This window comes from Sciurus vulgaris, assembly GCF_902686455.1.
Source record: "Sciurus vulgaris genome assembly, chromosome: 15".
Lineage (NCBI taxonomy): Eukaryota > Metazoa > Chordata > Mammalia > Rodentia > Sciuridae > Sciurus > Sciurus vulgaris.
In genome coordinates, this window is record NC_136476.1 from 53374614 (window position 1) to 53390497 (window position 15884).

At 34.4% G+C, this 15884-nt stretch overlaps 1 protein-coding gene across 1 annotated transcript in view; it reads left to right on the forward strand.

The window, feature by feature from the left end:
* LOC306645606 (reversion-inducing cysteine-rich protein with Kazal motifs-like) overlaps positions 1-15884 on the forward strand; it is a 78699-nt gene that overhangs the window by 11490 nt on the left and 51325 nt on the right. Inside the window, 5 exon segments of the mRNA XM_079113519.1 lie at positions 3036-3094; positions 9333-9407; positions 10140-10176; positions 12918-13003; positions 14725-14772. Of these exon segments, the coding sequence (XP_078969645.1) occupies positions 3036-3094; positions 9333-9407; positions 10140-10176; positions 12918-13003; positions 14725-14772 (305 nt within the window).

Genomic DNA, 15884 nt, shown 5'->3' on the forward strand with positions numbered 1-15884 from the left:
TAGGAGGCTCTGGTTTCAATTCCCAGTACCAAAGTATAAAAAAACAAAATAAAATTACTGTTTTATTATAAAGAATTCAAGTCTGGAGCACCAGCCAAATAAAGAGACTCAGAGGACAAGGTCTGGGAGGAAATGAAGAGCTTCTGTCCTGTTCTCATGGAATCAGGATGCATCATCTTCACAACACATCAGTGTATTCACCAGCCCAGTGAGCTTCTGTCAGGAGTTTTTATCAAAATTTCATTACATAAGCATGATTGATTGATTGGTCACTTGATGGAATTCAGTCTCTAACCCCACTCCATCAAAGATTGAGATGTCAGGTTGAGAGATGATTCAAAAGTCTCAATCTTCTAGTCTTTCTGGTATGGCCAGACCCCATCCTGAACATATCTGGGTAAGACAACGAGTCATCTCCATTTTCATAACAAAGACACTCAATATTACTCAGGAAATTCCAAGGATTTAGAGTCTCCTAGGTTAGGGACAATGGCCAAATTCTTCATTATACATTGCTGATACTCAAAAGAGTTATCTGTACATTCTTAATTCTTTCTTGAACTCAGTCAGGCTTTTGCCCTCACCATGTCAAATTGATGAACACTATTTGAATTCATCAGTATCCTTCACATTGCTATATACTGTGATTCATTTTGAAATCCTCCTTTCTTGACATCATCTAGCACAGTTAATGCCTCCTTCTTGAAACATTTTATTATGTTGTCTTCTTGGTCACTGTTCTTTTCTCTTAGTTTTTTTCCCCATACATTAGCTACTCTTCTGCATTCACACCTAAGGGATGTCTCAAACTTATATCAAAATTATTTAAAAAACTGGATTTCTGATTCTTTCTTACCCTCCGAAATTCCCTTTTTCAGACTTTTCCATTTCAGTTAATGGTATTTCCAGTATTTCTATCTTTCCACTTAAAATTTTATAGTCATCTTTGGATTCTTTTTCTCCCATATCACACATCTAATCCAATAGCATATTCTATCAGGCTTTGTATTCATAATATATATCCAGATTCTGATTACTTAATACCACCTCCACTGCTGCCCTCTAGTCAAGACACTATGATGTTCTATCAGTACAATTGCAGCAGCTTACTGAGAAGCAGATTGCTCCTCTGCAGTGTGTGTGTGTGTGTGTGTGTGTGTTTGTGTGTGTGGTATGTGAATTTGGTACCAGGGATTGGACCCAGGGGCACTTAATCGCTGAACCATACCCTTAGCCCTTTTTGTATTTTATTTAGAGTAAGAGTGTCACTGGATTGCTTAGGGCCTTGCTAAGTTGCTGAGGCTGACTTTGAACTTGCAGTCCTCCTGCCATCAGCCTCCAGAGTCACTGGGATTACAGGCATGCACCACCTCACCTGGCTTCTGCAGTATATTTTTAACACAGAAGTAGAGTGATCCTTTTAAATTCAGATTATGGCATGCTCAAAACCCTCCAATGGTTTTCCCTTATTAGAGTAAAGGCACAAGTCCTTGTAATGGCCTATAGAGACCTATATGATCTAGCCCTGTTACTTCTCTGATATTATACATTATCATCTACTTTCTTTCATTCTTTTCCAGCCACACTCCGTGCTGCTCTCTGAACACACAAGAACTTTGCACTTGTTTGAAAATTCAATAGACTTGTTCTCTCACTTTCTTTAAGTTTTCTGCTCAAATATCATTTTTTTCAATGAAGCTTTCCTAACCTGCCCTACAAAATACCTTTGTACTGCTTTATATCACAGTAGTCTTTACCACCATCACACATTCATATTCATATCTTCCCTTCGTTTCTCTGTGTGCGTGTCTGTGTGTGTGTAGTTTATTTTTCCTTCCAGGGAACGTAATCTCCATGGGGACAAAGGCTCGTGATTGTTGAGTGAATGAATTGATTCTGGTACTTAATAAACTGCTTCCTTAGAGGAAAAGATATGCACTGCTTCTTGCTAAGCATAATGCCTTCTTATTAAAAAAAAACAAAACAAAACTTGATTTCACTCACTCTGGATTCCTCTTAAGACATTGTTCTATCAGAAAAGCATTAATTCTCAACTGTTTCTTTCAGTCTGTAAAGAAGCTCAAGTCTTTCCAACTCTTAAAAAGGGCAGGAAATCTTCTGTGGCCCTGCATCTTCCTGTAACTACCATTCTCTTCTCTTCCTGTTACTGCCAGACTTCTTGTGAATCTACATTTACTATCTATGCTTCCTCACCTCTGACTTACTTCTTAATAGCTTTCATTTCTACTGACTGTACAGAAGTGATCAGGTGGCCTTCTGACTAGTAAATCCATTTTCTTTTTCAGTTTTCCATTCAACTTGATTCTTGGGCACATAACACTACACCCTCCCCTGTAATACCACTCTCTGTAGTTGACCTATCCCAATTAGACTATTCCATTTCCATCTCTTTCTTTGTCTCTTCTCGTGTCTCAGATATTGCCAATTTTTTAGAATTTGGTGCTACATGTACTTCTCAGTATAAACTCCCTAGGCAGTATCATTTCTGTATACCTCCTTTATGCTGATGACTTCCAAATTTGAATCTTGAGGTTGGCTTTTCTTGCACTCCAGACTTCAATTTCTGACTTTACTGGAATTTCCATTTGAATGTTCTATAGGAAACACAAATTCATCTCCTAAACAAAATTCACTTTTTAAAACCGTTTGACCTTGTATTTTGGGTATAATAATAGAATCTAATCCATAGGGTAATTTGTAAGAATTGAAAAAGCAACGCATAAAATGAGCTTAATATAAAATTCTGGCACACAGAAAGCTACAATAAATAATAGTTTACTATTATCACATTACAGTCTCCCCTATTAGACTGCAAGCTTATTGAGGGCAAGGACCATATCCTTAAACTTCATACCATCCTTGTAATAGATGCTCATTAAGCATTGAGTTAAAATTAATAATAATAATCTGTGGGATAAACAGTTTGTATAATCTTCTTATAGCTTAGTCATCTTGCTTATTTAATAGTGAGACAACTTTATATGTTGGGTTTTTGTTTTTGTTTCTTTCCCTAGGTGCATTATGTTGTAATCATTCAAAGGATAACCAAATGTGCCGTGATGTGTGTGAACAGGTAAGCTTGATCAAAATTGTAGAGGCTGTCAGTTATGTAACTACTTATTACATTTAATAACTGGAGAAATCTGCTGGACAGTACCTTAACCATATGATCAGAATTCACATCACCAATACTGGGACAAATTGACATGTGTCTGCTGATACAATGCAGTGAGAAGAAGCACAGCATCTTATAAAGCATTCCTGCCAAAAATGCTTATCCTGAATCATGAAAAAACAATCAGGTAAATGCAGATTGAGGGGTATTCTTCAAAACAACAGTCTATACTCCTCAAAATTATCACTTATATTAAAAATATCAGTTATTATAAAACAAAGGCAGGCTGAAAAAACTGTTCCAGATTAAAGGAAACTAAAGAGATATGACAGCTAAATGCAATGCATGATACTGGATTGGATACTGGAACAAAAAAAAAAATTACCATAAAGGACATTATTAGATAAATTGGTGAAATTTGAATATGGACTAAATATTAGCTAGTATCATATCAGCATTTTGATCCTGAATTTGGTCATTATATTGTGGTTAGGTATGACAGTGTCCTTATTCTAAAGAGATACATGCTAGGATTTAGGAATGAATGATCATAATGTCTATAATAAATTCTAAAATAGTTCATCAAATAGTAGTAATAACCATATGTGTATATAGAGAGTTATAGCAAATGTTGTAAAATGTTAATAATGGGTGAATCTTGGTGAATACTCTGGTTATTTTTCGTATTACTCTTAAATTTTTTCTAGGTTTGAATTTTTCTGGTTGAAACTTTTTATCCAAGTTCTACCGAAACAATATCTATTCATAAAGTCCAACTTTTCTTTCATCATTAGCCTTAGCACCTGATATATTATGGTCTCAGTCATCTTCGAAGTTTTCTAGTAATAATCTGGATTTTATCACTTTCTAAAACTAGGCAAGCTACCTAACTGGGACTCTAGTTCTCTCAAACAATACTGTGGACTTTGTTTTGTTTTGTTGTTTATTTTGAGGATTGAACCCAGGGACCACCACTGAGCTCCATCCCTAGTCCATTTTATTTTTTTTATCTTGAGACAACATCTCTGAGTCACTGAAGGTCTTGCCAAGTTCCTGGGGCTAGCCTGGAATTTGATCCTACTGCTTCATCCTCCTGAGTGTAAGGAATTACAGGTGTGAGCCACTGTACCTGGCTATGGACTTAGATTTTGCAAGATACTTTCTGATTATAGTACATGAGAGTGTCTCAGTAGACATCTCATCTGAGTAGCTAATAGAGAATGCAGTGATGTGCCAAATCAAATTTGCTGCCAGAACATAGCTTTTTATTTTATTTGGATAAAATCCAGGGCCTTGTACATACTAGGCAAGCACTCTACCTCTGAGCTACATTCCCGCCCCAGGATAGCTTGTTTTTTTTTGTGGTGGTGCTAGTGCTTAAACCCAGGGCCTTGTGCATGCAAGGCAAGCACTCTACCAACTGAGCTCTATCCCAAGCCCCGCCCCCAGGATAGCTTTTTAAAACAAAAATGACCTGTTGGTAGTGTCACTAGAAGGAAGCTTTCCAAGTAATTCTTGGCTACTTTTGGAGGCATTGCTTTTCTGACTTTTCACTTTGTTTCTTCATGCTTTTCCTACTGAGGTTCCATAGGATTAAAAAATGTGAAGAGGTATCTTGTAATGAAATACCCGCAGCAGGCAAGGTCTAGTTTCTTAAAATCTGGAATGTTAGACATTCCATGACTTAGCAAATCTATTGAATACTACAGTCACCCTAATAAAGAACATTATTCTCTAACCAGGTTCTTAACCAATTGAGAGATAAGACAGATAAGTCCCAAAATAAAACTTTATAACTAGTTACACAGATGTTGAATGTAGCTTTATCTCTAGGCACACACTAAGTGACAGAATTAGACTTACTCCCAGAGGAAGACAGGTAAGGTCTGGGTAGCATATGTTCATTTTCTCCTACCAAATTCAGCAGTCAGCTAAGTCAGTCTGTCAGATCATGGTAGGAGTGAGGAGTATAAAACAGGCCTGGACGATTAAAACTAGTAGATCTCACTACAAATGGAAGAAATACCAGGAGTGAGGAATTATCATTTCTGTAACCAGTATGGAATAAAGGGAGAATGAAGTCCTGATAATTTAGATTTTGTGCTGGAGTGAATAGTCTTATATACCTTTGATGGCTGTGAAAGTTGGGAAAAGGGTTTGGTTGGGGTGCGGGGTAGGTTCACCTTCCTGGTAAGTTGCTGAATTGTCAGTACATAGTTGAAGATAGTTGAAAACTGGGAGTTAAAACCTTTGGAATTAGAATTTACATAAAAGGGCTGGTGGTTTATAACAGTCAAAATAATAAGTGTGATGATTTACTGTGTAAGTCTGTCAATATTGTCAGAAAGTAAAGTTAAGGAATTTGAAATCTGAGAAAAGGCCCTTAGTTTGTTTTAACAAGAGAAAACTGTTAGCAGTGTCTAGAGCAGGGACTTTGGTTTGCTTTGTTTTTGCTGAATCCCCCAATGCTTAGAACAGTGCCCAGTACTGAACATTTTCAACAAATATTTCTAGATTGATTGGGATGATGGGGCTACAAGTCATACTGCAGGTATTTTATTTTAATTTAATTAAAAAGTTTAAATGTATTATGTACTTTTTTCAAATTTACAAAATTGTTTTTATATACAACTATATTATAAAAATTCTTCAAATATAAGGATTATGTCTTACTTAACTATTGTACTTAGGTCCTTATTCATGGAAACTGATCAGTGAGTGTTTGCAGGTTGGTTGGTGAAGAAATGAATGAAATGAAAGAAAAAAGTTGGAGAAGTCAGCCAGGCGCAGTGGCACACAACCTATAATTCCAGTGACTTGGGAGACTGAAGCAGGAGGATCATAAGTTCAAGGCCAGCCTTGGAAATTTAGTGAAACCCAGTCTCAAAAAATTAAGGACTGGGGATGTAGCTCAGTGGTAGAGCACCACTGGGTTCAATACTCAGAACTACCCCCCACAAAAAAAGAAATGAAAAGAAAAAAGTTGAAAGTGTCAATAAGTCAATGCAGAAAGTGAAGATTTATTTAGATGATAGGGCTTTGCTTGTTTGAATACAAGGGGAAATCAATTATGATGAGTTGAGGTAAAAAGAAGTCTTTTAGAATTTAAGATTATAAGCCCTGTGATCTGATTATTTCTGCCTTGAATGGAGTATGAGTTTGGTTATAATTTTTTTGTGTGTGATTTATACAATCAAAGTTTCTATTCTAGATATGTATTCATCTTTCTTTTAAGATGTGATTACCAGTTCAGTAAGAAAAGTAACTGTTTATATTTAAGTCTATTTATTATCTGAAAGTGTATTCATGCTGGCTTCTTTAAGCTAAATGTATTCCTAATAATTAGTATATATTTCTTAGTTTAATTCATTCTACTTTATAGAATCATAATTTTAGAGAGAGAAGGGACCTGATGGATTATCTGACTTCTAAATTTTGTTTGTTAACTATTCAGATAACTTTAACCTGGGAGTTAATTATTTGTGTGTGAGAAGTGTTAAATATTCTTTATTTAATATTATACATAAATCACACTAAAATGCCTTTCCATAAGGAAAAGACAGCATTTGAGATACAGGGAATTCTAACTGGGAGTTATATATATATATTTTTAATCTCCCCATGTGCTAAACCCTGTACTATACTTCTTTAATATGAATTATTTCATTTAATTCTTACACCAAGCACTTGAGGAGGTAATATCTGCATTTTATAGTTAAGGAAATAGAGATATAGCAAAGTTAAATAACAAACCAAGCCAGTGATTTGAAGAACAGGACTCAGAACCAAGTGTGTCTAGTTATATAGTCCATACTTGCAGCCATCAGGATATAACCATCTCCTATAATGCAAAGTAGGATGCCTGTTTATTCAAAGTATATTTTTTACAATCTCAGTTCCATGTTCTTTGTATTGTCCTAACCTGTTTCAAGTGCTTGGAGGTTTTTTGCTTTTTTGTTTGTTTTTGAGAAGAAATGTTGTTGAGGGACAAGGCATAGTTTTCCTTCTCTGTGCTTCTTCCCATTCCATGTTACATGCTTGCTTTCTCTCTTTCATTCTTTTTTGTATGTCGTTGTCCCTTTTTTTACCCATTGTTTTCTTTCACTCTTCCTTATCTTTTTATAATGGAAAATTGCAAATATATACAAAGATAGAAAATATAAAGAGCTTTGAATTCATCTTCAGCATTATTAATTACCTTTCATTTAATTCCCCCCCATCATACTCTTTCCATTCCTCTTCCCCCATTATATTGAGGCAAATTTATATTGAAGCATATCCCAGTTGTTCTATCATTTGATCCATGGATTTTCAGTTTATAAATTATAAAGATTCATTTTTTAAAAAAATAACCAGGCTAGGGGGTTTGCTTAGTGACAGAGTGTGCCTAGTATTCATGAGGCCCTGGGTTAGATCCCTAGCACCACAAAAATAAATAACCAAAACATCATTATCACTTCTTTGAAAATGTAATATTCTAATAATATCTAGTTATTCAGTTGTCTTAATTGTTTAATAAAACTTCTTATCAAGATCCAAGTGAAATGTATACATTGCAATTGGTTTTATGTCTTTTAAGGTCTTTTTACCCAACAATACTTTATGTGTGTGTGCGTGCGTGCGTGTGTGTGTGTGTGTGTGTGTGTGTGTGTGTGTGTGTGTGTGTATTTGTAGTACTGGGGATTGAACCCAGGGCCTGTGCATACTAGGTAAGCACTCTACCAACTGAGCTACATCCCCATCCCCAACCCAACAATACTTTTAGAATGACTTATACTAAATATTTTTCTTTTAAAAATTTTTAAGTATTAACTTATATTAATTGTACAAATTAATGGATTCAACTGTGACATTTCCATACATGCTAATAACATACTTTAATTGTATCTACCCTCCCTACTACCTTCTATTACTTTCTTTTGCCTCCCCTCTCTTAAATATCTTTTGATCTATAGATTTCTTCTAGTAACTTACTTGAATAAATTTGAATTTATCCTGTAGAGTTTCCTACAGTTTGAACTTTACTGTTCACATCCATGGTATCATTTAATGTATTCCTCTTCCTTCTATATGTCTTAGTAATTAGTTGTTAGATTTAGAGCAGAACTATCTAGTAGCTTTCTACAGTGATAAAAATTTTCCATAACCATATGTTAGCCTCTAGCCATATGTGCCAAGTGAATACTTCAAGTATGATTAAAGAGACTAAGGAACTGGTTTTAATGTTATTTCATTTTAATTGATTTAAGTTTAATTAAATAGCCACACATGACTACAGCTATCTTATGAGACATATCTAGAGGCTTGATCAGATTGAAGTAACTTTTTATTTTTGTTTTGTTTGTTTGACAGTTCTTCCCATGAATGGTATTTTGTATCTAGTTGTTGCTTTTCATGATGTTAACATTGTTTTTAATTACTTAAATGCATTAATTCACTAGATATTACAAAATGGTGCTATCTTATTTCTTTTTACTTCTTAACTATACTTAGTATTGGAGGAATAACTGGAACTAAATGCTTTTTCATTGCCCTTAGCACTCATGGATAGTCTTGACTGTTTACAGGTAAATGTGAAGGTCTGTCTGATATGTGTAATGATTTCTAATTTACTGAGATACCAGATTGTAACTTTATTAATTTAATTCCTGTAAGGCTGTGAGTCATTTGGCCTGGTGAGTGAACCTTGTCAGCTCCTCAGGATATTTAGTGAAAGATGGCTTTATCTTTATTTTATGGAGAATTTATGAACCATATGCTATTCACAAATTCATCTTCATCAGTGTCAAGAATATGACACAGTTTAGCTTTTAATTGTCATCGTTGACTAAAAGCATTTATAGAACAGTTTAGAATAAATTTTTCTTTTTTACTTCCTTTTCCCTTTTCTTCTCTCTTAATTTTTTCCAACTCCACCCCCAACAGGTTTTCTCCACTTTGGGTCAATAGAAAAGGCTCTGGACTTACTATTTTGGACTTTCTTGGTTATTTGCCAAATTAACCAACCTTTTAAGAAATGTTACCTCAGCTTAATTTGGATGCTTCCAAAGGTTTTCCATTTATGAAAAGAAGTAGGAAAATATTCTGGTTCTGATAAGTCTAGAGGATAATAAATTTTATTCATTTCTTATGGGGAAAAAAAATGCTACAAAACCTTTTTCCTTTTTTTTTTTTTTTTCTTTTTTTGGTCAAATAGATTTTCTCCTCAAAAAGTGAATCCCGACTAAAACATTTATTACAACGAGCCCCAGATTATTGCCCTGAAACAATGGTAAGTTCTACTTAAACTATGAAGGTTTTTGTCTATATGAAACTAATGAGTTACTTTTAGTTTTAGCATAATATTCAATGTGATTGTGGTCAGAGTAAAATATTAGATTTAGTTAAAATATTAGATTTAGAAAGTGTTTTTTAAAAATCTTCACACAAACTGTTACATAGAATATGGTCTTCCATTTTTTATTTTGTACTTTAGGATGTAGGTATAAAAACAAGTTTAAATATAAATGTATTCCAGCCTTTAAATTTTATTGTAATATTTTATTTGGGTTTGGAATTTCATTTATTATTTTATTTTGATTAATTTTATGAAAGCTATAATAACTAAATCTTATTTATTTTGATTTTTAAAAATTGAATTGGGAATAAGGGAACATACATGGAATAGTATTCCTATATTTCTATTTTCTGACATACTATAGATCTATTGCTTGCCTGTCTAAATCAGGTAGCCTAAAATATTTCCATTGCTTGGGCTCTTCTCAGTATTTGGGATGCTTATGAATTAGACCAACAAAGCTTGAGCTTGCACGGAAGAACCTCTTTTTATACATGGTACCTTTATTATGTGGAAGGGGGAAAAATGATGGTCAGTTTGATGGACGTTTTCCTTAAGTTACTCAGCAGACACTTTTGTCTCTGTGCTTGGAAACAGCAATAAAAATTGTCTTTTTTATAAAAACTGGTTATCTACATAAAAATCTCTTGGTGATTACAATTTCAGGTTGAAATTTGGAGTTGTATGAATTCATCTTTGCCAGGTAAGCAGTAGAAAGTATAACATTTAGCATTTTTAATTTTAAAAATTTATTTTGTGAATATAAAATCTGTCATAGTTCAAAAATAGAATTTGTACTCCGGAGGTTTTATCCTTGTCTTCCCTTCCACACCCAAATTTTCAAATGTATAATTTATTCTCATTCAAACCTTTTATATTCTTGTCTCCACTTCACCATTCTTCTGAAACTATCTTTGAAAGATCACCAGGACTTCTTGATTTGTATATCTTTTGCTTCTTCTCAGTGTTTATTCTCTGATTTTCCTATATACTTGGTATCATTGACTACTAACTCCTTATGACTCCATCTTGGCCTTAGAACAGTATTTTCTGGTATCTTTCTCCTCTTACCTACCATAAGAACTGTGGTTCCTGTGTTCAGTGCTTTCCCCTTCTCTCTCTACACTCACTGTGGTGACATTCCCTCCCAGAACTGTTAACTAATCAGCCATGGAAAGGGAAGTATCAAGTCTAATTTGTTTGTGACTTGTAAACATCTCTTCCTAGATTCTTCATCCAGGTGGCATCTAAAGTGCTAATCTAAAATCAGTCATAACTGACCCTTTTTCTGAATGACACTAGACTAGAAAAACCCTTTTTCTTTCTAGTTCCATTGATTCTCCCCTTGCAAAATCTTGCAACTGTCTTTTCTATTTCTAGTTCAAGTCTTTATTATTATTTTGCTCTTGGGATAGAATATTTTAATAACCTTATGATTGATGTTTCTATACATTATATACATCTTGCCTATCCTCTTCAGAAAGAATCCCTCAAGCAAGATCCACTTCCCTTGGAGTAAAGCCCAAACTCCCTATCCTGGCATTCATGGTCTTCTAAAATTAAGGCTAATTTTCTAGTCCTTGTTAAAACCAATCTCTTGGGGGTGGGGGGGGGGGGGGGGGTAGTATAGCTTATATATTTCTGAGTTCTAAAGGCTGCCACATTCTTTAAAGTTTGTATTTCAAACAAATTGATTTGTGTGTCTTCCTGGAATTGCCCACCTCCTTCCCTGTTCTAGTTATCTCTTAACCTAATGTCCTGGAATTTATACACATACATATGCATTCCTACCGAACTGTAATCTCCCATAATGGAATAAGTCATATATTTTATCTATTTCATACTTTCATAGCCCATATAGCACCTAATAGAGTACCTTGTCTATAGTAAGGACTGAATAAATTTAAAAGCTTGTTGAATAATATTTTCTAAGGTCACTAGATACATAGAAACAGCAATGTACTGTATTATTAACAGCCCATAGAGTTTATGACCTACAAGAATTCTATTCATAATTCTTTCTAATATGTGAGAAATTCTGAATAGCAAACAGCTAAGAATTAGAGGAAATTATACGGGGCAGTGGATCTAGATGGAAGTCTGTGCCCTTTATATCCTTAAAGCACATGGAGATAAAGAAATGTATAATATGCAATATTTTTAGTTTTTATAATTCATGTGATTTATAATGATCAACTTTGAGGCAGTTTATAATTGTATTTTGAGAGCTTTGTCTATCTGTAAACTATTTGTTTGCTTTTGTTTGTTTTGCTTAATGTTTTTCAGTAGAATACTACTGTTTGTTGTATTAAGTCCTAGTTTTGTGTTACCTATTGCCTTGAATTCACCACATTTTTTCAAATGTGAATAATAATTTAATGTAATCCGGATGTTCATCTGTAGATCTGTGTATTACATGGAAATAGCATAGAGCATTTTTTAAAGCAAATAAAGGAAGAATTTGCAGCATTCCTACAAACATAAGTCTTTTCTCCTTTCATTGTTCACTTGTTTTTTTCTTTTCTGTTCCTTTCTTGGTTTTTTTGTTTGTTTGTTTGTTTTTGTTTTTGTGATACCAGGAATTGAACCTGCACTCTACCACTGATCTACATTGTGAGAACTTTTTTTTTAATTTTGAGCCAGGGTCTTGCTAAGTTGCCAAACTAGCCTTGAATTTGCAGTCCTCTTGTCTCAACCTCCCGAGTTGCTGGGATTATAGGCATGTACACCATTGTGCCAGGTTCTATATTTACTTCTTATGTTCCTAATTTTATAGGAGAAGTCAGTCTTTGACATTTATGATCACGAAAGGGGTCTAAGAACTTATTAAAAGGATTTTTATTTTATCATCTTTTGATTTCAAAGTACTTTAATTGGAGAAATATCTGCTATGCATAAATTGAACCAAAATAGTACATAGTCATTTTGACCCATGATTAATTGTGCCCATCAAAGTCAGGACTACTTGACAGAATTACTCTTGCATGTTTTCTAAGAATCAATCTTTAAATAGGATCATGCATTTTTACTATTCCACATATATAATATTTTGAACACAATAGTACTTGTACTCCTATTCGTTTGCTTCAGTTAAATTAGAATCTTTGCCTCAGTCTATAAAAATAAGAAGAGGCTTCTCCATTGCTTTCTTCTCCCTATATATCCTCTGATAGAGTGAGAATGACTTAAGTAAAGTTTAGGTTGAACAGAGAAAAGTGAAGAAGCAGAGGGCCTGGTGATTATGCTGTGTGAGACCCTAAGGAGACTGATGAGTACTGGGAGTAAGGATGAAGGGGAAAGGCTTAATAATTTTGAGGCCCTGCTATCTGGGCTACTTTTCCTGTGGTCACCCTCTTGGATTTGTAGTGGTTTCCATGAAACATTTTATTGTAATTTTTGTCTTTGTTATTACTTATGAAAAACATGTGAACATTTTGTTTTAAGGTGTATTTAAGAAGTCTGATGGCTGGGTTGGCTTAGGTTGCTGTGAACTGGCTATTGCCTTGGAATGTCGACAGGCATGCAAGCAGGTAACACCTGGCAATCAGGTTTTTCTGCATCATGAAGTATAGTTTGGGTTACTGTGCATGTTATACAGTTAGCTGTGCATATGTTTAAGCCTTGCCTACTTTATAGCATTGGAGAGGTAACCCACAGAAACTGCAAGTTGCCATTTCTTACATGGGACATTTCCTTTTAGATCTGTTCCTTTTTCAGTTATGGCTGCTACATCTATGATCTTCAGCCTTCTCCTTTCTCATCTTCCTTCTCTCTGCCATGCAAAGAAAGAATTTTATTGGAATCAGGGCCTTTCATGCTTTGCCCGTGGTCATGCTGAGTCAATGCTGAATTGTCTCCAAATGGTCATGTAACATTTACATATGCTTGGACAAAAGAAGTTGACACAGTTGCCTATTTCATTTTCATCTTTTGTCTTTTATCATGGTTTACCCTGAGCATGTTCTCATATCACTTCTCTTAACCTAAGTGGAATGTGATTCCTATAATGAGTTATGGCTTTTCTTTGATTTGATATATCTTGGTCCATTTCAGGCTAGGTCCTTGAGTCCTTCCTCACTGCATATTTTCATGGTGCCTCCATGAATGGGAAAATCACCACCACCCCCACTCCCACTTCCACCACCCCGTCTTCGTCACTCCAAATGGTGGGAATAGACCACAACTGGAAAGACTTCTCATTTTATTCTTGTAGGGACTGATCTCTGAACAGAACTATATGAGACATGGTATCACCTTCACTTTTACACAGACCACTGTGTACCATAACCTAGGCAACACTCTTTGGGCAGCACATGGCCTAGCTATATGCTGCTCTCCTTTAAGCATTGGGATGCAGCTGAGTTGTCCAAGATTGTACTGTAAGAATCTAATGAGACTTAAAGCAGTTGTCAGCCTATTCTGCTTTCCTTTTCCATCCTTACCAACTGGCTTATTCTAAATTGCATGGGCCTAGGTGAAAGAATAGGAGGAAATGAAATAAGGGACCAGAGTCCATGGCTCTGAAATTATGTCTTTAAATGGAGACTAATGTCATGTAGAAGATTAACTACTTCTCAGCAGATTTGTTGTGCTTGTTTTACATAGAAGTACATATTTAAATGTGGTTAATAACTTGCTGTTTCTCTGAATATCAGTTTCCTCATCTATAGAGGTGATAATATCTTCTTAAGCTTATAAGAGAATTACATAAAAGGAACTTTTGTTAATTGCCTGACATAGTACCCTTCTTTCTTTGGTTGTCCTCTCTACCATTGAAAAAATTGGCTCCGTAAGTTCAGTATAAAATCTTTGTGTATGAAGGGTTAAAGTAAAAGCAAAATATAAGTGCCCTGGCAGAGCTTCACAAGAAAATTTGCTGTGGCAGAGCTTCACAAGAAAATTTGCCAGAATGGAATTCAGCTTAAAAAAAAAAAGTTCTCTGATTTACATTTCCTTCAAAGTCATCTAGTTTCTGAAATAACAAAAGAGCCATGTTATTATGTGTGATTAAAACCATAAAAGTTAGAGTGAAATTCTAGCATATTGAATAGATCCTAGGGTGCTGTTTGTTTTAAAGTCATTGCATGAAATTTGCTGTATTTTAGGAACTTTTAAAATATTTGAGTATAAGATTTTCCAATAAAATAAAAAAATACTACACCAGCCATTGACATATACTAACTTGTGCTCCTTTTTGTCTTTGTTAAATAGCATGTATAATAAATTAATGGAGAAATGTGTTGGCTTTTAGGCATCTTCAAAGAACGATATTTCCAAAGTTTGCAGAAAAGAATATGAGGTATGCGTTTTATTTAGCAAATATGGGTAGCCTATTCAGATGTTACCAGAATTGACAAAAATCACTTAAATTTTAAAAGTGAGTTCATTTTTACACCAACTGCCTTCTGCTTTACAGAAAATTTAACTTTTACAAAGATGTCATTGCTTTGTTTAGAAATGTATGACTTTAATTAATTTTGTTGAAATTAAGTATTAATTTTAAAGAAATGCCTTAATCTAACATACAATGAATTTAACCTAAATATTTTTAAAACAAAGCAGCTGGTTTTGCCTAAGATTCTGAAATCATTTTTCCTAAGTTCTGTATCCTCTTTTTGCCCCCTTTCTTATCTCTTGACCTATCTAGGCATTTTTTTAAATCTCTGTCATAAATATAAACAAAGAAATAAAATCACACTGCTAGTATGAGTAACTTCAGACTTTTCTAACATCTTGCATTTGGGGGAAAATACTGTTACAAAGTCTGTACTAAATTTGAAACTCTCATCTCCCACTGGTGGAATTTCAAGCACTGTGCTGTCTGGACAGGGAAGACACTAAAGCAGAAGTAGAGGAGGTATTTTCTATCAAGCAAATTTGTGCAGGAGATTTTCTCTAATGCGAAAATGTTCATTTTCTAGAACCCCATTGTTAAATGAGACAATTTTATTGTTTTTCCTAGTATAAGGTCATGTAATTAAGGAGACATAAGTTCCCATGCCCCTCATTCATCATTTTTATATGTAAACATTAAGATTCTCATTACTTTTAATAGTCTGTTCTCTTGGAGAAGATAGAATAACTCGTAACTGCTTCTATATACTTCTGGTTTGTTTTTGTTTTGGTTTTTGTTTTTTTTTTTTTCTCAAAGCCTATAATTATATCTCTTAACATTTTTAAACTGGAAAGCCTTATTTATCTTTTGTCCCATTGTATTGTTTGCTAAGTTATATCTGTTCCTTTGAAGAAATTTCCAAATTAGCTATAGCTCTTCCCTGTTCTTATTAAAGAAACCTTGCTACCAAGAAGTAAAAGGTCCTTTTTTCCGTCCCCCCTTATCTCTCTCTCTACCTTTGATGTTACCAGTTTGGGTTTCTCTTGAACAAAGTGGCTAACTATGATAATTCCTTC